General features: G+C 45.9%; 1 protein-coding gene across 1 annotated transcript in view; it reads left to right on the top strand.

Annotated features, from left to right (window-relative positions):
• Positions 1 to 26,234, top strand: part of Tbc1d1 (TBC1 domain family member 1) — a 192,832-nt gene that overhangs the window by 108,079 nt on the left and 58,519 nt on the right. Inside the window, 11 exon segments of the mRNA XM_038344424.2 lie at positions 707 to 811; positions 1,465 to 1,597; positions 4,640 to 4,731; positions 8,759 to 8,869; positions 12,998 to 13,126; positions 14,419 to 14,505; positions 15,292 to 15,572; positions 17,677 to 17,835; positions 18,369 to 18,488; positions 19,484 to 19,601; positions 19,603 to 19,624. Of these exon segments, the coding sequence (XP_038200352.1) occupies positions 707 to 811; positions 1,465 to 1,597; positions 4,640 to 4,731; positions 8,759 to 8,869; positions 12,998 to 13,126; positions 14,419 to 14,505; positions 15,292 to 15,572; positions 17,677 to 17,835; positions 18,369 to 18,488; positions 19,484 to 19,601; positions 19,603 to 19,624 (1,357 nt within the window).

Below are 26,234 nucleotides of genomic sequence, written 5' to 3'. Positions count from 1 at the left end.
CATTCTTCATCCTGCTCAGTGATTTGCTTGTGATTTTGGTACAAACACACTTTGAATCTCTTTTTAAGCTTTATATATGTGAGTTGTGTATACATACTTGTTCGTGTGTGTTGGTGTGTGAGATGTTTCTTAATGTGGTATGCTGTTGATTTTTAAAGTACCTTTTATTCCTTAGTGCTAACCCCACACACCACAAAGTCCTAGCTTTTCTGCCGGCTGTTCTCTGTAGCTGCAAGTCTGTCCTCTGTCCTGTCTGGTTCCCTGGACCCATTTCTCTCCTGTCTGCAGGTCCCCACAGCCGCTTATGAAGTAATCATTTGGAGGCTTAATATTAATTATAATTGTTTGGTGGTTCAAGCCTCTTACTGGCTAGCTCTACATACAAATTAACCCATTCCTAATAATCCTTGTATCGCCACGTGCCCCATGGCTTATCGGTAACACTCTGGCATCTTACTCCTCTGGTGACTGCTGGCCTCTCCTGAGCTCTGCCTCCTTTCTCCCCATATCTCTGTCTGCAAGCCTTGACTCTCATTGTGATATAAGACAAGTAACATTTTAGTAGGATGCTAATCTTTATGTAGAAATATGTGAGCAGTTATCTCATAGTGCTCTTTGAAGGGGACCGTGTCCTCATGAAGCTGGACTCCCGCCAGCAGTGCTTCTGCTCTGTACCACTTACACGCCCCCCTTCCTTCTTGTACAGGGCATTAGGCACGTGGACCACTTTGGGTTTATCTGCCGGGAGTGCTCAGGTGGCGGTGGCTTTCACTTTGTCTGTTACGTGTTCCAGTGCACAAATGAAGCCCTGGTAAGAAAATGACTATGCCCGCTGCAAGCCTCATGAGGAATTTCAGCCCTGTGCAGCCTTGCTGACATGGCAATGTTTGGTTTCATTATTCACCCATGACCAATCCCCTTCTGCTATGCCTCTGAAATTCACCAGGATTCATTGTAGATTTCAATATTTTTGAAAGATATGCTTGCTTTTACTCTCTACCCTAATGCAGCAATTAGAAACTTCATTTCCCACAGTGGGGTGGCCCATTTCCCACAGTGGGATTTTGTAAATCCCAGCACTTAGGCCTGAGGTAGGGAGGGTACAAGCTGTAGAACTCTAGGGCAGGCAACCTCGTAACCCACTTGAGCCATGTCGTGGGATCCAGTGCTGAAAAGAAACAGGAAGAAAAAGGTTAGAAAGAAGGAAGGAAGGAAGAAAGGAAGGAAGGAAGGAAGGAAGGAAGGATGGATGGATGGATCCTGGTGAACTTTGAACCAGAGGCACTTGCTTTGTACTTAGTAATAAGAATTTGCCTTGTACCTCACCTGAGTTAAGAGGGCTGAATCTGTACGTGGTCATCCTCAGACTACAGACCACAGCCGTAGCAACTGTTCCCACCATGTTCTGGTAGTCTGTGAAAAGCTGTACAAAGCCCTTCTGTGAACTTCTGTCCTTGTGCTCAGGTCGATGAGATCATGATGACTCTGAAGCAGGCCTTCACCGTGGCTGCTGTGCAGCAGACTGCCAAGGCACCAGCCCAGCTGTGCGAGAGCTGTCCCTTGCAGGGCCTGCACAAGCTCTGCGAGAGGATCGAGGGTGAGTCGGAGGCCCTGTCGGCCTGGAGCACGCGCCTTGGCTGCGAGCATTCGCGGTGGTGTTCTGCTGAGGCTGTGTCATGGGTGAACTCGCGCTGGGCAGTGGATGTCTTCTGTGCGACAGGAAGTTTTCCTGGGTGTGGTGGACACGAAGCTAAGGACCGTCTTGCCATCTCTCCTCCAGGGCACTCGTTACTCTTGGAGTAGTAAAGTTAGGGAGTAAATGTCATCAAACATTTATTGAGCTGAATGAGACTGGGAGGTCATGTGGATTGGCCATCGCAGAGATCGTAAAGTGAGGCCTAAAGAATGTCTCCCTGCTTTCCCAGTAGAGGACCCCTGTGATCTCCGCAGGGCAGTTAATGGAGGGGAGCAGAAAACAGGCCACAACCGAGGAGTCAGCGGGCAGGAATAAAACACGTGGTAGCCATATTAACCAGAGCTTCTAGAAGTTTACATGGAACCTTAGCATTTTTTTTTTAAGATTTATTTATTTATTTATTATGTATACAATGTTCTGTCTGCATGTATGCCTGCCCACCAGAAGAGGGCATCAGATCTCATTACAGATGGTTGTGAGCCACCATGTGGTTGCTGGGAATTGAACTGAGGTCCTCTGGAAGAGCAGCCAGTGCTCTTAATCCCTGAGCCATCTCTCCAGCCCCAACCTTAGCATTTTTATTTGATATTAAGAGGAGCCAGTTACTGTGCTAAGTTGTTTTTAAAAGTTTTTATTTTCACTAGGTTTGTGAGAATACAAGTGAATTATTGTGTAATTTTATATATACATTGTTGGAGGATGAGAGCCGTCTAGGGATAAACTAGCATATAGAAAGCCCAGGACCCACCACCCTGGTTGTTAGTGTGCTCAGCCACTCTCAAGAGTGGAAGGATCCTGAGCAAGGGCTGCTCTGCTGGCAGCCCTAGAGTCTGGTGTGGTCAGCGGGGGTGGAATGGAGTGCTGGTGGTCAGGCTCATTGAAGGAGTCCAGAAAGTGAGGTGCTTGTGTTTCTTTTTTTCATTTGCCTCTTGTCCTATCTGTAGGAAGATTTCTAAGTGTGTTTTGTGTGTTGTGTGTGTGTGTGATTTTTGAGACTGTTACATGATTTAAATTCCCCAATTGTAAAAGCAAAGATATGATCATTTCTTGTGTATCCAGAATACTTGTCATGCACAAACTATAATTCTGTAAAGAAAGGCTATGTTGACATTTAGACCTAAAAAATAATTGCTTTTTCTAACTGTGAGAAAAAAATATACCCAAATATAAATTTGTCATTTTCACTTAAAAAAAACACACATAACATACAGTTCAGTGGCCTTAAGTCCATCTACAGTGTGGAGTAACCCTCATTGCTGTCACCTCCAGAACCTTCTGATCATCCTGTAGCGTTCCCATAGCCCCTAGCAACCACCATTCTCCTTTCTGTTTTCCCCATGTGGGTGAAGGGTGGGGACAGGATTACTAAAAACGAAGTTCCAACTCAGTGATTGCTTTGAGGCTTCAACATATGACGTAGTGAGTACAGAGGCAGTAGTTTTATGGTGGCCTTTTAGAGTTCATATTGGTTGAAGACAAGGAAGAATGACATTCTAGAAGCTGAGGTGCCTGCTGTATTTTGCATAGGGTCAGCACCCTGTGCCTAGTACCACCAGTAAGTGGGGCTGGGCTGACCTCCAGCTAAAGGAGGAGGGAGGGACATTCACAGGCTTTGAGCAGGCTGGCTGCTGACTGGCCTTCTGACCTCTCATGAGTTCCCAGACTCCTGCGGATTGCGGTAAACTCAACTGGAAAGCAGAGGTTTGTTTCCCAAGTCACAGCAGACTCCCTGCTCTGGTCGGTTTTCTCCAGCCCTCAGTCATGGAGGTGCCTTGACCACTGCTCCTGCTGTTGAACTGCCCAAAGTGCTCCTAGTCTTCAGTTGCTTATCTGTTCCCCAGGCCTCTAACCACATCCTGCTGAGCAGACTGTTCCTGTGCAGCCACACCTGCAGCTTGGGAGGTTCAATGATTATTTTAATCAATTGAATTTGGAACAACCCCCCTCCACCCCAATCCCACAGCCTACCTCTGGTATAATGTAATTGTAGTTTTTGGCTTTATAAAACCTACCCTGCCTCAATTCAGGACAAGAGATTTTGGTGGCAGAAGCCTGCTCTCAGTTACCGGCTTGAATAAAGGACTCATAATTGACCTTCTATTCTTGGTGGCCCATAGATTACTCACGTGGATACTTCAGGCTTAGTCTGGCCCCTGAATAGGGCTTCCCTTCAGCATGGGGAGACTTGAACTATTGAAAAGTAGAAGAAACCAGCAACTGACCTTTCTTTTGTGGCAGTCGGGTTAGCAAATTCTTTCATTCTCAATCTTCACATCTTCTGTGCCATGTATACCTGACATCAAGAAAACTCAAACTAGGCCCTGAGCTGGATTCCCGCAGGAGTGGAATGGAGTGGTGTTGTGTTAGATTCTAATGGGTGCTGGGCTTCTGCCTAGTCATTTGTAAGTGCTCCCAGAATCCTTTGCACCGTTAACGAGCTGGTCTTCAGACTGTTGAACATGTGCGAGGAGCTCCGTCGGCCACCAGTTGCTGTATGGGCCACACGAAGAATTCAAGGGAGAAATGCGGATCAGGTTTCAACTCAGTACCGCTTGCTTTTCATTAGGAAAGTGTTTTCATGTTCTCATGTGGTTAGAGGAGCTCGGCATTTTTGAAGAAAATGTTTGGATTGTCTGTGGTATTTTACCACCAAATAAGTAATTTGGCACTAACTGTACCCGCGGTAGAGTACAAATGGGTAGTGAAGCCAGTTTATAAAATCTTGTGTCCTTGGTTTTCCCGAATATGAAACTGGGATGGAGCGTACTCTCATGGAGTTGTTTTGAGAATTCAGTAGAAGGGGCAGGTTTGATGTTTAGTGTCCAGCACTTGGCAGTGACGCCATTGCTGCCTAGTGGCCGCGTCCTGAAGTGGGTGGGTGAGTATGTGAAGGCGGTAGCTCCACTCTGAATTTCCCCTTTGTCCTTTTCTTCTTCCCCACAGGAATGAATTCATCTAAAACCAAGTTAGAACTCCAGAAGCACCTGACCACACTGACCAATCAGGAACAGGCAACTATTTTTGAGGAAGTTCAGGTAGAGTGCACTATCATGTCTGTCAGGAAAGCACACCAGAGCCTGCTTGTGGAGCGCCCTGTGTGCTGAGTGTGAGGAGTCGTCACTATCACCCCCCACAGGGACATGAGCCAGTGTTATGGTTATAAAATGGGAAGACCCCAAAAGACAGAGGCCTGGGTGTGGGTCCACCGGCTCTCCTGTGCTCGTGGGAGTTACAAGATGTTTATATATGGGTTTAAGCCTAGTTGTTCCTCCAACGTTGGTTTTTTGCCTTTTTTGAAAATATATGTGTCATGTTATATGTTTAGAACCATACAGTAAATTAAAACTCAGAGTAGAACAAAACCACCACATGCATAGGTACACTCATGCACTGTGCACATCAAACCCAGAGGTCCGCCTTCGCCATGCTTAGAGCTGCTGCATCTGGCAAGCCAGGCTGGCCGAGTGTGTCAGCCAGCCCATGGCCTGCTTGCTGTGAATCTCTAATGAGCTCAACACAGCTTTCATGCCTGCCAGAGCTGAAAGCCATTTTTGTGATTTTCTGGCCCCTTTCAAAGGAGGCAAGTGTACTGTGACATAACAGTAATGTCGTGTGTGTGTGTGTGTGTGTGTGTGTGTGTGTGCGCGCGCGCGCGCGCGCGCGCATGCTAATGACTTGACAAGTTCTACAGTTAGGGGGTGATTAAACCAAAGAAGCAGGTAGCTGTATATTGTTCTCACCACCTCGTAGGGGGAGACAGGAAAAAGGCTGCTTTCCTTCCTGGTGTCTCAGTGAAGTTCTCTAATCCCCTTGTCCTTCTGTAGGATTGGCATGCATTTTTAGAAAGAAAGAATAGGGGAGGTTTTTTTTTTTCTTTTGTTTTGTTGTTTTAATTTCACAAATGACCTTGAAGGCTGTTTTCACAATTTTTATTTGCCTCTGTGTTTTGTTGAGACTCACAACTTTGCTGTCTTGTTCTTAATGCATTGCAACTGAAGCCGAGACCATCAGTGCCAACCCACTTAGGGCGTGGTACCAGGTCACTCAGGGAGCATCGTCCTGGCAAGCATGGAAGATGTACTTCCCCTCCCTAATGCAGGTTTTCACTTTCATATAGATGGCACCATGTAGCTTTCCCTAAACAGTGTGTTGATGACTCAGTATGGGCCATTCCCAGAACCCTCTTCTGCGGTAGTGAGAAGTCTAAGGGGTATGATCCCTCCCCTCCATGAAAAAAGACGGTGGTAAAGGTACACTACAAATACAGAACGGTACTGCAGAGTGCAGAGCTCTTGATGTTCGGTTGCTCGGAAGAAGAGGAGCAGCCATGCTGTTCACTGGCTTGGAAAGCCCACCTCATCCATTGTGCTCCACCATGGAGTTCCTTTTGAGAGAGACACATTTAATCTTCTCTGATGGCGCATTGATGCTCTTCCTGCATGACCTGCATGGATTTCCTAAGATATTTTATAGGTTCAGTCATGTGATGGGCGGCATTCCCTATTAATGTATTTGAAAATTCATATAGTTCCAAAATGTCATATAGAAATGTCATATATAAATTCCTTGGGGGTAATTTATTTCTGAAAAACCCTCTCAAAAGCCAATTATTTAAGTGTAATTGCCTTTTATAATATTAAGTATTATAGTAATAAGTGATATTTATTATTTTGTTATTAAAACATGTATATTATACTCAGTGTTTCTTTAGGAGAAAGCTTAATAATAAATAACTAGGCAAATGGTACTAGAGATGATAGCAGCTGGCTTTGAGCCCTCAGAGTCCTTGATGGTGGATAAACACTTGGATATTAACCTCTCAGCTCCTAAAAGAACCCACAATACCACAGAGCTACCTTTTTCTTTACAAGCTTGAAGTACGTGGCTTTCAAACATACCTAGGGGCCATCTGTGGCAGTCACAACACAGGGTCTCCCTTTCTTCTTGGCACTTTTGAGTGCCCCAAATTGCTCTGGCCATCTTCACCAGAAATAGCTACCTCCAAGCTGGCATTGCAGTAACAATAATGAGAAGAATGGTTCAAAGTCTTTAATTAATATCGAGTGTGTTACCCTAGTGAAGCATGTCTTAAGTGACTTCCTTGGAGCTCCTTAGACATTTTTAGATTCTGACGCTGCACTTGCCGTCAGTTCGGGAATTTTCTGTCGCTTTTATGGTACTTTGCAAGACCCTTGGAGAAACATGGCTAAGAAACAGTTTAACTTTTGACAGAAAGTTGGCTGCTTTGGATTGTTTAAATTGATGTTTATAGAACATCATGTTATAGAAAATGTTTATAGAAAAGGATGCAAACTGATGGTCTGTGTACCTGTGCAGTCAGCACAGAGCCTTTCCTTTGCTGCCAGCCATACCTCATTGTTGCCCCGGTAACTGCATCCCAGCTCCTCACACCTCTGATTGTGAACAAGCAAGTTAATTTTTGACTGCAAAGTGATACTGCTCGACATAATTCACTGTCATTTTTGTGATTGTCACTCGGATTAATGAATGTGTATAAAACTTGAAAGAAGTAGTGGTCTAACCACGGTAGAGAACGATGAAGCCACATGAGAGATTTTAGGGTGATGACACATCCCTAATCTCGGTGAGTGCAGAAGGGTAACCTCTCTGTATTTCAGTTATTTTGAGGAAGTATTCACTTCTGGACTTGGTGTGACACGGCAGATAATGCATTTCTGCTGCACTGCAGGGATTGCCTCGGGATGCTTGAGGAGCTCCAGGGGGGTCTCATGCTCCTGTGGTCAGTGGGCAGCAGCTCAGTCATTCTACCATGACTGCTTGCGATTTCATTTTCTGCCAATTTGAACAGTTCGTCCCCTTCTCTCTTCAGCTGTCGGTCTCTGGGATGGATGTGCATGACCACCCTCAACTTCCACTGTGTGGTTCTAGTTGACAAGTTCCATCTTGTTAACCTTTAAAACTTGCCATTTAAACTGACCTTTTTCTAAGGAAGCGCCTATCAGAAGTCTGGACCAAGGTGTCCTTTGTCATTAATGCTTGTGACTCTAAGGATAATACCACTGTTCCTTCGTTAGCTGGGGAGCAGTTTGCCAATAATGGCATTAACCAGAGACTCTGCTGCTTGTGTAGTTGATCTGTTTGTCACCCTCTTGACTGTTAAAGGGCAGGTTAGAAGTCTGGAGATAAAGAGGAGGACTGGGCAGTGGACCTGACGACGGTATCAGCAAAGCTATGGGTCAGATACTGTTTCTCTGGGGTACTTTGGGTAGTTGGGTTTTTTTATGGTCACAGAAAGTAATATATTGAATTAGATGACTTTAAAACTATACTGTGGCTGGTATTTTATATGCAGAGATTTGGGAGCTGAAGGAGACCATGATCTATTAGGGGAAGCTTGAGGGATTAATTGGTTTCTGCAAGTAACTACAGTTTGCATGTGCTAGTTTGTAGAATGGTGTGCCGTGCCAGTGCTAACAAATTAAAAGTCCTAGGGAGGGTGTAAAGAAAGAAGACTAAAAGGGGGGAGGGATGAGAGAAAGGGATGGAGAGAGACAGAGAGGAGAGAGGGCAGGGAAAGGAGGACAACTGGAGAACTTGGCCTGCAGCTTTTCACGGAAGTACCTGCTTCATGGGGATGCCCAGAGTGCCTCATAATGAACACATTCACCATGTGACAGCGTGACCTGGATCCAATTGCTGTGTTCCTTTCTAGGTCTCTAACCTTAAGAGGTTATAAATGTGTAGTCATTATAACTGTACATTTACGTAGATTTTGCTTTATCTGTTTCTAAAAGATGTTTACTTATTAACTGTTTTGACCGCCACTATCTGATATTAAAAAATTATCTTGGGTAAAAGAACATCAAAGATCAGCTCCTCAATCTGGCCCAGGAGCTCTGTTGTCCTTTTTAAAAAATGACCTCCACTCTTAATGTCACTGGTGCCCCCTAGTGAGAGCATCGAGAAAAGCATGGAGTTACTAGCTCTGTGCTGTTAGTAGCCCTTTCGAAGGGGATGTTAGCAGTTTTGTTGACGATAAAATAAATAGGATGTTTATGCTTCTGTATTTTTTTCCTAAAGAAATTGAGGCCAAGAAACGAGCAGCGAGAGAACGAATTAATTATTTCTTTTCTGAGATGTCTATATGAAGAGAAGCAAAAAGAGCACAAGCACACTGGGGAGCCAAAGCAGGTAGGCACTTGGTGATGCCCTGCGCTTTTGTAGGGCGACTCTGTACACGGGATCGGGATTTGGGGGTAGGCAGAACCTTTTTTCCTACCTAAGCTTTATCTTTATTGTTGCACACATAGAGAAAATGAGGGAGTGTTCGTTGTGTTAAAGATGGCAATGTTTCTGTCTGCACCATGGCAGGTTGTAGTCACAGGTTGCATGATTTGGGAAGCCGGTCTTAGTCACCTTTGCTCTTTGAAAAGTGGCAGTGAACTGCCCAGCCCCCCTTGGGAGTACACTTAGGGTCTGCAAGGTTTTCATTGTGCCAATGCTGTGTTAATGTGAGCAGGCTTCTTTGGCCTGCCGCATAAGGGTTGGGAGGCCTAGCTCCACGCATTCAGTCAGAACTTCCATTATTCCCTTTGGGTGGTGGGAGTGCTGTCTCCCCCGTGTCTCTTCCTGCTCACACACTTGTTTAGTTCTTGTGGGGTACCATGCTGAAACTGGAACTTCCCATCTCCACAGACTCTGCCTTCAAGACCTTTGAGAAGTATGGGATCCAGCACACATCTTGTTAGCTCATTATTAGTAGCTTCGATCCCTGAGCATTTTATATTTGCTTGTTTGATGTGGGATTCCCCTCTGTATGCTGTGAATATGATTGATTAATTAATAAAGAAACTGCTTTGGACCTATAGCAAGGTAGAAAGAAGGGCAGAGTGAGGGAGAAGCCAGATGGAACTTTAGCCAGTAAACCACAGCCACATGGCAATACACAGATTACTAGAAATGGGTTAATTTAAGATGTAAGAGTTAGCCAATAAGAAGTTAGAGCTAATGGGCCAAGTAGTGATTTAATTAATACAGTTTCTGTGTGATTATTTTGGGGCTAAGCAGCCGGGAACTAACTAGAGGCCTCCTAACAACAGAAGTCACTGGTCCAGAAAAATCTAGAGCGGAAAAATCAGTGAAAGGCCATCAAGTGCCTTAGTTTTGTAGAAGTGTATTTTCTTGTATGTTTAAACCTGTCCCAGAAGCAAATTCCCACGGCAGAGGGCACGTGAGTGCAGAGTTCTCATAGCGTCCTCTATGTGTGCTATTCCCCATGGGCTCCATTGCTGTCTGGTAACCTGAACTCGGTGCTGTTTTAATTGGGTACAGGCTTAGCAACTCCTTTCAGTTGGTGTCTTCTTGCCAGTTGGCTTTGGCAGTCACGTTCTTTTCCTGAGCTGTTAGAGCACTCGTGGTCTCTGAACGTGCTTTCTCATTGGCCAGCCTTCCTTTCCTAGCCTGTCCCTGTGGCCATCTCAGGGTCCTGACCCAACCTGTCTCTTTACCAGTGGCATGACTCCACCTAGTCAGGCTTTCCAATGACTTCTCTAGTTCACTGTAGCTGACTTATTTCACACACACACACACACACACACACAGACACACACACACACACCTCACCCATGTAACACCTTGTGCCACAAAAAAAGTTTTCTGCCTTTTTTTTCATTGAGTCAGTCTGACGGGAAGTTGATAATTTTGAAATGGCTTATAACTGTTAGAAAAAAACAGAATAAAGCACTTACAGTAGATGGAAGTTTTGACCTAAGTACAAATTAATTTTATGGATTCAAGGTGATTTGGGCATGGCACAGTTCCTTGGAGAAATATATCTATTTTTTTTTCATTTTCCAAACACAAGAGCCGACGTGAAAGAGCCCGAGCCTTGCAGTCAGGACCAGCGTTGGCAGCGGTCATCCTTATGGTCATTCCATTCAGTTTGCAAAACCTCTGCCTGTTTGTTTTCATTGTAGAGCAGGCTGGTCTTGAACTCACAGCTGTCCTCTTGCTTCTACCTCTGCCTTATGGGTGTTAGAATACAGGCATGTGCAAATATACCTGACTATGCCAGCATTTTTAGTTGGGTAGGAAAATACTCATTTTAGAGTTGATGTATGAACAGACCTTAAGAAATTTGCTAGTGAAATCTATTATTTTAATCATAATTTTAGGAGCTTAACAAAATTTGCTGCTGCAGAATTAGTTATGGATTACACGAGATTCATTTTCAAGTATGTTTTTTCTTCCTTTTTTCCCCCTGATATTTTATTAAGAAAAAAATTTCAGCCGGCGGTGTTGGTACACACCTTTAATCCCAGCACTTGGGAGGCCTGGGCAGGTGAATCTCAGTGAGTTCAAGAACAGCCTGGTCTACAAAGCGAAGTTCCAGGATGGCCAGGACTGTTACACAGAGAAACCCTGTCTCGAAAAAACACATACACACACACACACACAGAGAGAGAGAGAGAGAGAGAGAGAGAGAGAGAGAGAGAGAGAGAGAGAGAGAGAGGAGAGAGAGAGAGAGAGAGGAGGAGAAGAAAAAAAATTTCAGGAATACAGAAAAGTTGAAAAACTTATACTACGAGCATTTATACCCCCACCAATATACAGATTTGTAACATTTGGTAAATTGCTTTTGTCATGTGTCTGCCTTTCTATTAATACAACTTACTTCTATATCTTTCAAAGTATGTTTTGATAAGGTCTTCATTCCCAACCCCTTGGGTGTGCATCTCACTTTGTACAGTTTGGGCTTTGTGTTTGCTTGGTTGGTTCAAGTCCTTAGGTTTCCGTCTGTCACGTGATAGACCGTGTGTTTTACCGTAGCAGAATTCACTGTAGAGCCTCCACACTAGAAATCACCTAAGACCCAGCCTCATCTTCAAAGAAGAAACTTCCAAATGTTTATTTGAATATTGAATAAATTCTAAGTGCTTATTATTACAAATTATATTTGAGTTCTGGCCCAGGGAAGAGAAAGGTATCTTTTTAGAAACAAGGGAACAGAAGCAGTGTTAAGTATCAGAAATTCCTCAGGCCTGCTTTAAAAACACAGGCATGTAGCTCTTTTTCCCACGTACTATCTACCGATCGGTACTGCTTTCTCCATTTAATCTTTCAGTCAATATTTCCTTTACTGTCAAAACCATCTGTTTAGTTTGCTTCTATTTTATAAATATGAGTCTGAAAGCAGTTCTGGATCATCTTAACATTGTGGGTAACCTGGTGTTGAGTTTAGCAGGCCTTAAAGTAGAGACTTACCTTTTGTGGGTGAGTCTCTACTCTGAGGTCTGCTGGCCTTGAACCTAGCAGACTCTTTTCCGTGGCACTGATGCGTGGACCAGTTGCCCAGAGTGTATAACATGGCAGCAGGTGTGGGTGGTGTTGGTCTCTGTTGCTCAGGTATGTGTGCCCTGCATACCTGTCCATTAGTCCCAGAATGCCTGTTCTCTTGCTCCTCAACATCCGGGAGTGCCATCTTGGCCAGGCTTGAGCATCTGTAGTTTTCTGTGTGCTGAGAGGAATGTGTTGTGTTTAGAGTATCGAGACTTTGCCTGCTTGTCTTTTTCCCACCGAATCATCTTCTAGCAGGAGGCAGTCGGGTGAGAGTCCATCTAAACAACTCAATGTGCAGGTTTTGGGGGGTAATTTTTTAGACACGTACCTCCTTGTTAAGAAGTTACTTATTTAGTGGCTGTCAGGCTCCGCTATGCTTTAGTTTTAATGGTATGTGTAGCTGAGAGAGGGAAGTTTGGTTTAGAGGAGAAAGAAAGGGATCATGAAATACCAGTGAGAGAAAAAGGGGGAGACAGACGGTAAAAATGGACAAAGGTTTACTATGGAAAGGCAGATGCAGTGGCTACGTTAACTTTTAATTTTAAGTTAGTTCTGAGATGCCCCGCAGGTAAGTCACTGCTTTATTTTAAAAGGTTGGCACCATAGCTTTCATCTCAGACCCTGTGCTCAGTGCTTCCTCTTCTCTCCTGCTGTAGTCTCCGAGCACAGAGACGTGCATAGGTGGTTGTTGCTCCCAGTGTGCCAGGCTCCGAGAAAATGGGAAATTTGCACAAGGCTACAGTTAGGAAACAGCAGGTTTCTCATCCAGTTACCAAGCCTGAGCCAGCTGATGAGGCTCAGAGCACATTGATTCTCTCATTTCACTCCAGAGAGCAAATCGTGTGCTGGACTTGCAGGCATGTCACTAAAGAGCACACGGGACCTCAGGCTCTCAAAGCAATGGGACCTAGAGGTTGTTCGTTTGTTCACAGAAGGGTTGGAGCTTTAATTGACTGGACTCTTCTTTGTTTCTCTTTCTAGACACCACAGGTGGCAGCCGAGAATATTGGGAGTGAACTGCCACCCAGCGCTACCCGGTTCAGGCTAGATATGCTGAAGAACAGAGCAAAGCGGTCCCTAACAGAGTCCTTGGAGAGCATTCTGTCCCGGGTAGGTGGCATCCTTTCTTCTCACTTCAGTTAAATAATTCTTAAACAGAGCCTAGGATTCAGCCCGATTTTGTTGTCTCATCAGACTTAGAGAAATAACTAGCTACATTTTCTTTATCTGTGTGTTTATTGAGATGGTGTCACACTGTCTAGCATAGCCTTACTTCACGCTCCCAAACTTAGTGCCTCAAGCTCCCAAGTTACACTCTTTTGTGGTCTATCCCATGGGATTCTCTGCTCCCAAGAGTGTTATTTTTACAGACCGTCCTATAAAGAACATAGGTTATGTATGCCAAGATGTAGATCACATCTTCCCTGGTGTCCCTGGAGACAGTTTTGGGAACTGTCCTATCAGCTCCTTTTGTTAAGTGCTTGGAACTCCCTGTAGGCAGATGCATGAAATAATTGACCCATGGGCCAAATCCTACCAGTCTCTGTCTTTATTTTGTAAATAAAGTTAACTTTATTAACACAGTGCCTTTCATTCATTTACTTGTTATCTAAGGTTACTTTTGTAGAGAATTGAATATTTGTCAGAAAGGCCACGTGACTTAGAAATGGTGAGATGCTTATGAAATACTTGTTATCAAGACCTTTGTAGAAAAAGTCACCCACAAGAGCTCTCTGGGATGCACTGAGCATCACCCGGGAGTACTTAGGAAGGTCCAGATGCACTGAGCATCACCTTGGAGTTCCTTAGGAAAGCATTCTCCTATCCCATGCTTGTGAACATCCTTATGTTACATCTAACAAATCAAAACTTGACATTTTTTAGAGCTTGTACTATTCCATTGTAGTTCTTCAAAATGGTAGGGCATATTCCCTCTGAAACATTAGTCAGTCAAAGATGACTTTGTCCAATGGTATAACTGAGAATTTCACAATGCTCCTTAAGATAATTCAAAACAGTGCAGTTACAAAACCAAGGCTGGAAGGGCTTGCCTCTGAGAGTTCCCACAGGGATGCAGGTTGATTGAGTGACATGCAGGTGGCCGGTTATGACCACCTGTGACTCAGGAAAGAGCTTTTTATTGAGTACTTTGGGGAGCATCATAGAGGAATTATTCCTTCTTCCTGTTGGTGATCCGCAGCAAATGACTTATTCTTGGGCCTTTATAGGTCATCTAGGTTGGTATGACCCTTTAAACAATAGGAGAAACATGATGGTCTTAACACATGAATAAGCGCTGCGGTGTTTGTGAGGGAGTTCAGTTTTCTGAGCTTACTTAACGAGGCCAGGCTGCCCCAGCTGATGCTTTGGGGCTGTATCTCAACTGCCTTTTCTTTATGTAGGGTAATAAAGCCAGAGGCCTGCAGGACCACTCTGCCAGCGTGGATCTGGACAGTTCCACTTCTAGTACTCTAAGTAACACCAGCAAAGTAAGCATATTCTCCTTGAGTGGTACCCCAAGATCCAGCCAGCAAGCCTGCCCATCCTCTCACCTACACAGCTCTGTAGAAAGGACAAAAAAACCCACATTCCCTCCAGTCATAAAACGTTTAATGTTTCCAGGCCTCTCTGCACAAATGGAGGGCTCATATGATTTTTTATATCATAACATAAAAGTTTTAAATAAAAAGGCAAATAACTATTCCCATAAACAAAGAATCAAGATCGTAACTTTAGTCAAATGAGATCTAATTTATAACAACAAATGAGCTTCTTATCCAAAGTAGATTTTTGCAATAATGAAAATAAATAAATTTGAGAGAGCTTCAAAGGTGGGAGGGTGGGTTATGAACTCAGGGAATTGAGTCATAAATCCCTGAGCCTGTCCTCTTGCTGACCCTTGACTGTGAGTACACATGATCCTTATGGTTAAGTAAGCAGCCAAATCTTGCCCCTGTGGTCTGCCACCGAGTACAGGTATAACAAGTTGGCTCACAGTCCTCTGTGGTGACCCACCTGGTGTGTCTCCTTGCTTTCCTGTCTTGTTCTGGAGGCATTTACACATGCCTGAACCTGGTTTGTTTAACCCTGTGACTGCCAAGAGGTAAACTGGAGAGGATTGGTGTTCAGGAGACAGCCCCCACTCCCTTTACCACCCCACCCCATCATTGTCAGCATGCCCTGGTGCAAGAATGAGGGGGTCTGAACTCCAGCTCCTCACCAGAGAATCTCTTTCCGTTTCCCTGTGGTATGTCTCATCTGTTGTCTGTTGTCAGGAGCTGTCCATGGGTGACAAGGAAGCCTTGCCCGTCTCTGAGAGCTCCTTCAAGCTCCTTGGCTCCTCAGAAGACCTATCCAGTGACTCAGAGGGCCACATTGCAGAAGAATCTGCTCTGCTGTCACCCCAGCAGGCATTCAGAAGGAGAGCCAACACCCTGAGTCATTTCCCTGTAGAGAGCCCGGCGCCTCCAGAACCTGCTCAGAACTCTCCAGGGGTCTCTCAGAGAAAGCTCATGAGGTATCACTCCGTGAGCACAGAGACGCCTCATGAACGCAAGTAAGATTTGCTTAAAGCATCACGTTTATTGTGTATCCTCAGTGGGTGCTTTTTGTGCTGAAGAGCAACCCAGGTCAGATTTGACCCTTGACATCAAAAGATAAAACTGGAAGTAGTGTTGCTGGGCAGTGGTGGCACATGCCATTAATGTCAGCACTTGGAAAGCAGAGGCAGGTATATCTCTTATGAGTTTGATGCCAGTCTGGTCTACAGAGCGAATTCCAGGACAGCCAGGGCTACACAGTCTCAACAAAACAAGACAAAAACAAACTTGTAGTAGTGTCATGTTCTTCCCAGCTTCTCAGGAAGTGTATAGGGTAGGTACAAGCATTGCTAGCCAGCAGATAAAAATGAGAAGAAATGGTCCTTATATGTATCATTAGTCTTTAATGCTGAGATGTTGACTTTGGAACTTGTCTGCTGGTCTTGAGAAAGGCGGCACATGGGTGTGAGTGGAGGAATTTACCCATTTGGATACATAGATCTGGGCTGTGGTGGGATGGGAACACAGTGTCCACACAGGCAGAGTGGGAGAGATGGGCTGTGGGTGCCCATGATGATGCCCAGAAGCCTGAATGCTGGCCCTGGCTGTCTTGATCTAGTGTGACTTAGGTGTGATCTGTCGATTGGCTCTGTATGACAGAATCAGAGTTGTTGCCTTCTGAAGTCTGTGGGCATTCAGGATGCACTCCTTGCCTTAGGGTTGTTATTGCTTGATGAAACACCAGGACCAGGCAGGTGGGGTGAAAAAGGTTGATTTGGCTGACACTTCCACGTCATAGCCCATCATTGAAGGAAAGTTGGGCAGGAACTCACACAGTAGGAACCTCGAGACAGGAGCTAATGCAGAAGCCATGGAGGGGTGCAGCCTACTGGCTTGCTCCTCATGGCTCAGCCTGCTCTCTTATAGAACCCAGAACCCCCTGCCCAGTGATGACACCACCCACAATGGACTGAGCCCTCCCTCCCCCATCAGTCACTAACTAAAATGCCCTATATGTTTGCCTACAGCCCAGTCTTATGAAGACATTTTCTTAACTTAGGCTCCTTGCTCTCTGATGACTCCAGCTTATGTCAAGTTGACACAAAACTAGCCAGCCCTGCTTTTAAGAATTGGCTCAAATAAACAGTTGAACTTTTCCAGCCATAGAGAAGCACAGTTAGTGTGGTGGCAGACGCTTTTCCCCGTACTTTGCTGGGTCTGTTAGTAACTAACCCCAAGCACCAGAGTCTGTAACAAGGCCCCAAATTATCCTTTAAGATAAGTTTAAAATTGGGGCTATACCCGTGTATGCTGACTGCCTCTCTTTGGCTGGTGACAGTAGAATTTGGGGACATATGTGCCCATGTGACTAATGCCAGGTACAGCCATTTGAGTCGGTGCCATGGTTGGTGTCTGTTATGGGTTGAGGGAAATATGGCATGTCACATACAGAGCTGTCAGCTTCGCTCTCCTGAGCCGCTCACTGGGAATCATGGGTTCTTTGGAGTTCAGCTGGGTGACTGAGGGCAGGAGGAGGACATCCCCGGGAGACATTTGACAAGTCTGAGGGTTCTGAGACGTGTGTGGCTCAGCTGGAGCCCAGCAGCTGCCCTGGTTTCCGCAGGCTGGGAGCAGCATCTTTCCCACCTGCAAAGCCCGCGTTCTCTGCCAGTCCCCAGGTGGGAGGATCTGTGCTGCCACTGCTCCTCGCTCCCCAGAGCTTTGTCGTGGCCCGTGATGGACCAGCCATGAAATGCCTGCCTTTTGCATAGTGACTTTGCTTTCCCTCTTGTGAACTTCCTCCTCGGTCAATAGGAGACAGGACTTTGAAATTCAGGGCAAGATGTCCTAAAGGGAAATGTGGGTTCTAAATTTGGGGTTATTTTCTTTTGCTTTACTTCTAGAATGTTTTCTGTTGGTTCCCAGCAATGGAACAGAGTAGAAAGTCTTACTGGAAGAATAGACAGTGTTGGTCTGTGAGAGATGGGAGGAGTGAAGGGAGGCCCCGCCCGCCGCCGGTTCCTGTAGATTCAGCAAGGCCTCGCTTTCTCCCCTTCTGTCTTCCTCCCCTTTGTAGTTTGCCCGTCCTCTCTAATCCTACTTTCTGTGATTGCTGTTTAGTGTGGACCATCTTCCTGGGGGTGAGGCGAAGTGCTGCTCAGGGCAGCCTTCAGCTCCTCCTCCGCCTCGTCTTAACCCCTCCGCCTCCTCACCAAACTTTTTTAAGTACCTAAAACACAATTCCAGTGGAGAACAAAGTGGGAATGCTGTGCCAAAAAGGTGAGCACACTCGCATGGCCAGTGTTGTCTGTCTGCCCTGGAGTTCACACCTACTCAGCCCCGCCGGCAGCTTGGGGGCTGTCCTTTCTGGAAGCCCTAGTCACCGCTTTTGGGGGGCGGGGCTTTTGGTTTTATTTGACTTTACTTTTTTTTTGGCTGTCATTTGAATACGTAATTTTATTCTTGGCCTTTTTCTTTTTAAGCTACTGTGAAAAGTGTCAATGGTGAACTGTCTTCACCCTTAACTTGCACCCACTTCGCCTTATGGGAACGCACATATGCATGTGCACAGGCTAACAGCTGTGTTTGTATACAACTGGAATCTGTACCACGTCTTGTCATTTGGAGGATAGGCTGACTTTTTTTTCCCTAATTCATGAAAATGAAAGTCACTTTCATTCACAGAGTATTTTAATTGTCTTACCTGGTTTACTTAGCAGTACAGTGACAAGGTTTCCTTTGTAGGCTTAGAGTTTTTACTTTGTGTGTTTATATTTCTTCATCCTAAACTCTTTTTTTAACCAAACTCTTAGTGTCTCCTACCGTAATGCCCTGCGGAAAAAACTCCACTCCTCTTCCTCTGTGCCAAATTTTCTAAAATTTCTGGCTCCTGTAGATGAAAATCACACCTGTGACTTTATGAACACAAACAGGTAGGGCTCGATTTAAACCATCAGCTCTGGCGTTCTGAGTGCTGAGTTTCTGTGTGATGATAAATGTGGGTAGTTCACTGACCTTTGGCCTTTGGAAGCATGACAGCTAAGTCTGGTGTGTCGCCTTTCCTACGCTGCTGCCTCTCACAAGCCTCATTTTTAAAGCAAGAAGCCAGCTTGCTCTCTAGCTTTGCATAGAATTGGTTTGCTGATGTCCTCGAAGAATAAGGAGTCCTTCTGGCCTCTGCAGGGCTGTTGAAGGGCAGTAGCCTGTGCCTGTCCTCCAGAAGCCAGCCAGTTCATCTGCCAGGGGTGGTGGTGGCCTCACTGGGGTGCAGCCTGAGTGTAAATTGCAAGGGCCTGCCCAGATTGTTTTGTGAATGGAAAGAAAATTAGTGAGATGATGTTTATATATCAACAATTATAATTTGTTTATAGTTTTAAAGCTAAAGGTTTTTAAGTAGGCAGCATCACCAGTGATTTTTATCCTCGATTCTTTGATGATTCTAATTAGACTACATCTGATTTTCTGTTTTGGTGTACACACGCGGGAGAGTGAGCATGTGTGTATGTGCATGCACGCATGGGAGCTGAAGGGGTAGTGCGTGTGTGCATGTATGTGGAGGGGTGTGATTTATGACATTCATGGAGATTTAGGCTGGTGCTGTAAAAAATAAACCTTCCTGTTAACTAAGATGGTTGGGGTTCTGGTGATAGTACCTAGCTGGGATTTTTTTCTCTTTTGAAGTAGCACCCAAAAAGGTACAAACTGGAAGCTACTGGCGCATACTCCTTAGAATGTCTCTTACGAGAGCAGTGGTACAGGGGTGCGATCTTGTCCTTTCTGCACAGTGTCCTTTAAGAATACTGACCCACTGTGACTTGGGTTTAGCTTTTGTGGTTCTCAAGTTATCTATTTATGGAAAGATAAAGTTAGCTGATAATAAGCCCTGAGCCTCCCCACCACTCATGAGTCAGTCATCTCGCCATTTTAGGGACATTGAATCCAAAACAAACCACCTGGGTGACACAGATGGGACCCCTGTGAAGACCCGGCGGCATTCATGGAGACAGCAGATATTCCTTCGAGTGGCCACTCCACAGAAGACGTGTTGATTCCCCGAGCAGATATGAAGGTAAGGCCATCCCTGAGGAGTTCCAGAGTCACAGAGGGCCTCAGATGCCCTGCTGGAGTGTCAGAGGTAGTCTCAGATGAAATGAGGGAAGGACACAGAAGTCATGTAGGACCAGTAGCACCTTAACATCCATGTAGGCATGAGCTAGGTCCTGGAGGCCTTGTTCAGGCTCCAGTCCTCCCCACAGAGAACTTTGAGCTGTCTGAAATCCTCCCCAGTAACCTAGGATCATGACTCTTGCCACACCTATGCATGTTTCTGTGGGTGGGGAGGTAGTGAGACAGGGTCTCACTGTGTGACACTGACTGGCCTGTAACTGTATAGACCAGGCTGGCCTTGAACTCTGAGAAATCCACCTGCGTTTGCTTCCCAAGAGCTGGGATTCAAGGCAGGTGCTACCACTCCTGGCAGCTATCTAAACTTGTATTAGAAAGAAAATCATTTTGGTAGTAAACAAGCCTGGTGGCTCCTTGTACAGACTCAGCTCCTTGCATGACTGTCCCGTCTGCATTTAGACTCCAGCGATCTAATCCTGAGCTGACCAGAGGGTACCTTACTATTGCCTTAAGAAGAACAGCAAGCTAGGGATGTCTGTACTCACACCTTTCATTGCCTAGGAAGAGGCTCCCAACACAAACCGGTAGTCATTTAAAAGCATGGTGCTTGCTGCTCAGTAATGGTCCTACTTGTGAGAGCAGTGTGTGGTCTGTAAAGTAGAAATTCCCATTTTTATGTCTGAGCCAAAACCCGAAGAAAAGGCTCTTAGTGACTGTGGACAAAATACATAAATAGAAGGGGAAATACAAAGTGAAGAGAGAGGTAGTGATAAAGAGGTTAGCCTAGAGAAACACCGTCTCTAACCGTACTAGCCCAGCATGCCAGTTCCTGTGTCAAAGTCCCTGTGAACTAAGTCTCACGTACGGAATTTTATATTAGAGACCTAGCTGAAGAAAGGAAGTTGAACTCTACTTACAGTCTCACTGTCAAATAAGACTAGGGAAACATCTTCAAATATGTCTGTCACCCACCCATGCTGGATAGAACCCAGGCCCTTGCACAAGCCAGGCAGGTATTCTACTGAGCTATACCCCAGTGTGTCCCCTGCCCCACCCGAGTTCAGCAGCGACTGCTTGGAGTTTTGTGGGACTGACAAGTTTAACTTAACAAAGTCCGAGAGGACTAGCTCTACCTTTGCGCCTACTAAGGGGCTGGTCCCTACATCTTTGATGGTAGGTCAAATGCGCAGCACTCACCACATGGAAGCAGAGCTGCAAGATAAATAGGAAACCATCAGGTTTTACCCAACTGTGGCTAGACAGGTGTTTCCACAACGAAACATACGTAGATCATGAAATGAGATGCTGAAAGCTGCTTGGTGGCTTAAATATAGAGTCTAGGGCATCATGATGCTCCCCTATCATGGTGCCCCCTCTGGAACCCAGGAGAGCATGCTCTCTCCTCTTATGCCATGGGTTCTCTGGGTGGAGGATTTGCAGCGCTGAGCGTGTGAAAGGACCATACTTGGTAAAGTATTCACTCCAGCCTGGGTGGTATCACGAGAGTGCCAGTAAATCAGGGCAGCACTCTGCTAAGTTGGGTGTGTTCAGGAATGCTGCATCCGAAGACATGGCTGATGGCAGGCACACACTGGCTCATCTAATTAGAGGAGAGACGCCCAACCTTTGAATTAGCCTCTCATTTCGGAGGCCTCACTGATGGGCCCTACCATAGACAAGAGGCTGATGATGCTTTTGTCCCTGGGCAAATTATGCACACACCTGTCCATTAAGTGACTTTGTCCAGTCGTGGATCACAACAGTATCTGCCCAGCTTTAATGAGATTGGGGTCCTTGGACAATCCTGTTGAAAGACGGATTGTGATGTGTGGTTCCAGCTACATCCCCGAGTGCCTCTGTTTCTGAAAAGGTGTCCCACTGATGCTGATGTGGACAGCATATTTTAAGCAGTAAGGGCTTAGAGTAAGCTGCCACGATGTGTATGATCCGGGTCTTACAGACCTAACTAGTCTCTCTGTGAGACTGTTCTGGGCTTCTGCTTGGGACTCAGGAGTTCCCAAGGTCCCAGAGCCTCCAATAGTAACGGTTCTTAGTGACTTTTCTTGTTTTCTTTGTGGTGTCAGGAACTGAACACAGGGCCTCGTGCCTGCTGGGCAAGTGCTGCCCTCTGAGCCTTTCCTAGAAGAGTCGTGTGTGCGTGTGTGTGTGTGTGGTGTGTGTGATGTGTGTGTGTGTGATGTGTGTGTGTGTGTGTTTTTGTGTGTGGAGTGCTGCTGCTGGGCCTGGGAAAGCAGCTGCCTGCCCTCACCCGTGCACAGGTAGCCTTGCCCCGTGGGTTGCTCGAGGACCCAGTGTCTACAGAGCTTTTGTTTTCTTTGCCAAGGGCTCTCACTTAATTGTCAGGCCTGCATAGGATGCAGGGATTCGGCTTTTCCCTAGACCCGCGGTGGCTCATGCGCCCCAGTTTCTTTCCTCAGCGTACCGTACAAAAGAGAACTATTTGCCATTAAGGAATAATTTTTAGGCAGTGCTCCACTTGGAACGGGAGAGAATCTTTTTGTTCTGTCTGTGCCAGGGAACAGCTTTTGTCTTGGTCTAGTTCTTTTCATCTGAGCATTTCATAGCACAGTGTGCATTTCACCAACAATGGATGCCTTCAGACTTTGACATGTCTTGAAAAAGGGAAGGAAACTCATTCTGGCACAAATAAGAATGATTTATTGACTTGAAACCCATTGTGTGAGTATATAGTCCAGTGAAGTCAAAGTGGAAAGGTTTTTGTCTTGTGAGTACAGCTGGGTCAGCCTGCCCCACTTCCAGCGTGAAGAACTCCAGGTTAGATAACACATGAACTGAGATATAAGCAGTTGGTGCCAACTAAAGCATGTAAGTGATCGTTAGTGTGACTTCTGTGTCCTGTGGAAAAGGTAGGACGCGTTTTGTGGTGGATTTGTTTTCAGGAATTGGTGTACCTTGGGGAGATTTTAATGAGTGACAGAAGAGGAATAACGTGAGCACCATATTCACGTCTACACAATCACTTCCTCTTGGCTAGGATTCTTGCCTTTCATTGAGTACCTACAGCCATCTGGGACTCACTGGGTCCCAGGAGCGTAGACTGCCCTTATTAAACTGTGTAGCACTCTAGATCCTCCCGCCACTTCTGAGTGCTAGGAGTCTACAGGTGTGCCTCTTGCCTGTTTTTGGTGGTGGTGGTGGTGGTGGTGGTGGTGGTGGTGGTGGTGGTAGTGGTGGTGATGGTGGTGGTGGTGGTGGTGATGGTGGTGGTGGTGGTGGTGGTGGTGGTGGTGGAGGTGGTGGTGGTGGTGGTGGTGGAGGTGGTGGTGGAGGGGGTGGTGGAGGTGGTGGTGGAGGTGGTGGTGGTGGGGGTGGTGGTGGAACCTGTTGTTTTTGTTCTTGTTTTATTTTAATGTAGTGCTGGGGTTGATTAAGGGCTGCGTGCATGCAAGCAAGGACTCTACCAGCTGAGCCAGATCCCTAGTCTTCCTGGAAGATTTTAGGTACCAAGCTGGTACTGGAAGATTTTTAAGTCCCCAAGTCATGCTGGGATTTGTTTTGGAAGCTCCTGATAATTCTGATTGCTGCTGCATTGAGACCAGGCAACCTCAGGGTTGACTGGAGTTGCTGTCACCACTTGGTGGCAGTGTTTCTCCCTGTCTTGATGGCCTCTAGGCTCCTATCCCGCTTCCTTCCCCAGCATGTTTTGTTTTTGAGTTGTGAGATAGTTGTATTTCCTGTCCGCTTGCAACTTACTTGAACATGGAGTTGTGACGTCAAGTTTTTTCTCTTTCTAAAGGATTTTGTTACAAGGGCAAAACAAGGAAGAAGCTGATTGTGTCCAGTTGACAGATGTGATTTTTTTTTTAAATTACTCTATTTTGAAATGGGTTTTGTTCTGTAGGACTTAGATATGGGAGCCACTGCCTTAGCTTCCCAGATACTGGGGTTGCAGGCATATGCTACCGCAGGTGGTTTTGTTTACTGTCTTTGAACTTCGCTTTTCTGTGGTAAGTGAAGACCAGGTTTTGAGATGATGTCCTTCAGGCCAGTGATTGATTGTGTGGTGTGTGTGTGTGTGTGTGTGTGTTGTGTGTGTGTGTGTGTCTTGGCATGTCTCTTCAGAAGTCAGGGCAGCGACGGAGGCTGACTTTGGCTGTGCTCGTGTGCCTGTCACCACTGAACTGCTAAGCCAGCATTGTCAGCTTTTCCTGGTGTGCCTCTAGAATTTAAGCAGCTAGTCCTTCCACTGTTTATGGGGTGATTTGAAAACATTGTCACCCTGACAACTTCTGCTTGGTTGCAAAACTCATGGAGTAGAGCTGAGGGTCGTGTACTGCAGCATAGAAGCCGAATGGCCTGTCAGGTGGCTATCACTTGATCGCAGCACCCAGCTACCCAGCTGGCAGGGAGTTCCTTCATAGTGTAAAGTGACTGCTCCAAGCCTGCTTGTGTGCCCCCAGGATAAAGTCCAAAATAGAGGGTTTTGATTTGTCGTCCTTAATTTTAATTTTGAGGGGAAGACAGAGTCTCATACTGACCTTGAATTCTGTGTAGCTAAGGCCAGCCTTGAACTCCCAGTCCTGTGAGTACTGGAACTACAGATGTGTTTTTCCATATCTAGCTTATGATTTACCATTAAACTTTAATCTGTAGGTTCCAGTGGCTGATGAAGTATTTAAAACAAGGCAGTGGCAAGTTTAAAATGTTTTCAGGAGGATAAAATGTGTGGACTTGTGCAAACATGAACCAGTCTCCAAAGGAAGGCTGTGGTAAGAGTGTGGCCAGCAGGGTGCAAGGAGGCTCCCGGCCCTGTACTGAGAGCTCCCCCATAGTGATGTCTCCCAGCTTCTGTACTGCACCACCTGCTCCAAACTGACATCCTCAACAGTGTGCCCTACAGCCTCCTTGGGCACGGGATGACCCTGCAGGGGAGGGGAGAATGAGTTCTAGGAAGGGATTTTTTCTTTGGAAGAAACAGCACAGTTCTACTTAAGAAGTAGCTTTTGGGGAAAAACAGTTCGTATACTGTACAAATCACTCATTTAAAGCTTACAGTTCAATGTTGCTATTGTTAGAGAGATCTGTTCACAACATTGTGCAGCCATCACCACAATGCAATTTTCAAATTCTTAAATCATTAGAAAAAAAATTCTAACCATCCCTTCACATCCCATCCCTTGCTGATAGACAGTCACTAATCCTGTTCCTGTAGATTGGCATATCCTGGACACATCCTGTGAATGCATCTGCAGAATAGGTGGTCCTCTGCTGGCTCCTTCCATTTCTCTGATGTTCCCTAGGTCTTCGATATTGTCACATCTCTCAGTGCCTCATCCTTTTGATGGAGACCAATGCCCCAACCTGCAGGCGTGTTAAATTCTGCATGACACTTCCCAGTCAGTAGACATATGGGTTGTTAGGAACTTCTTGGCTGTTAGGAACTGTAATGTTTGGAGCATTGTTGGGAAAAGGGGTTTTGTGGATGACTGTTAAGAAAGGGATGTAACGTTCACGCTACTACGTGTACTACGGTCCTGTAGCGCCTGTACTATGTGTACTACGGTACTATGCAGCGTACTGCCTGTACTACTGGAGATTGAAACACACACACATACACACACACACACACAAGGGAGCAAAGGTCATCCTGAATCCCCCAAGAATACCCACTTTATTGTGTTCCAGGGCAGCTTATACAGTGCCTTCCCTGACCAATGGCCACACCCTAACTCTCAGCTGCAAGCCATCAGAAACCACTCCCTTGCCACCAGGAACTCCTGAGGATCTCATGCTCAGAGCAGCTGCAAGCCTAACAAGTTGTTTACAAGAAATTCAGGGTTTGCGGGCCCACAGCCCTCAACAAAGGGAGTTAGGACTAGTGGTGTAATATGCTGGTAGAGGTTTAGCTGTGAAGGGTGAGTTAGCGTGGAACTCCCTTCCCAGGTATGCCCCTGTACCTCTGACCCACTGGGCTGGTTATACCCAGTGGGATAGAGGGAGCAGGGGTCTTGGCACCTAAGTCTTCCCTGCAGACTGTCTTTGCTTTCGCATCAGCTCTTGCATCCTGGTCCTGCCCTCAAGAGCTCATGGGAAACCCAGTATCCAAGGGGCCTGCCTCAGGGCTTCCACAGCTTGCCTTTGCCCCTGGGAGCCAGCCAGAGGGTCACGGGTTGGTGGCATTTGCTAGGTGCTACATTTCCTTCAGCTATCCTCAAGCTTAGCACAACCCAGAATGCTTTGGGGACTTGTGGAAACAGGCTGCTGGGCCATCACCATAAAGTTGCTGGTTCTGGAGATCAAATTATTTGGAGAGGCACTCTCAAGGGTCCCAGTCACTTGCAGGAAAGGGCTCATCATCTTCTGATCTAAATTTGGCCCCCGGAAGTTCATAGCAATAAGTAAGAGGAACATCAGAATGCACAATAGAACCGTAGCCTGTAGCAGACTGGGGTGCCACACACTGTTTTCTTTGCATGAAGCTCTCTGGACTCCTAGCAGCAGCTGTAGTGATTTCTCCTCCCTGTGTCTTAAGCATCTAGTGTCTGTGCATTTACACACACAGAAGTCCTGGT

Source organism: Arvicola amphibius, chromosome 1 (assembly GCF_903992535.2).
Source record: "Arvicola amphibius chromosome 1, mArvAmp1.2, whole genome shotgun sequence".
Taxonomy (NCBI): domain Eukaryota; kingdom Metazoa; phylum Chordata; class Mammalia; order Rodentia; family Cricetidae; genus Arvicola; species Arvicola amphibius.
Note: the sequence above shows the minus strand (reverse complement) of the source record. Positions and strands in the feature narration are given on the sequence as shown.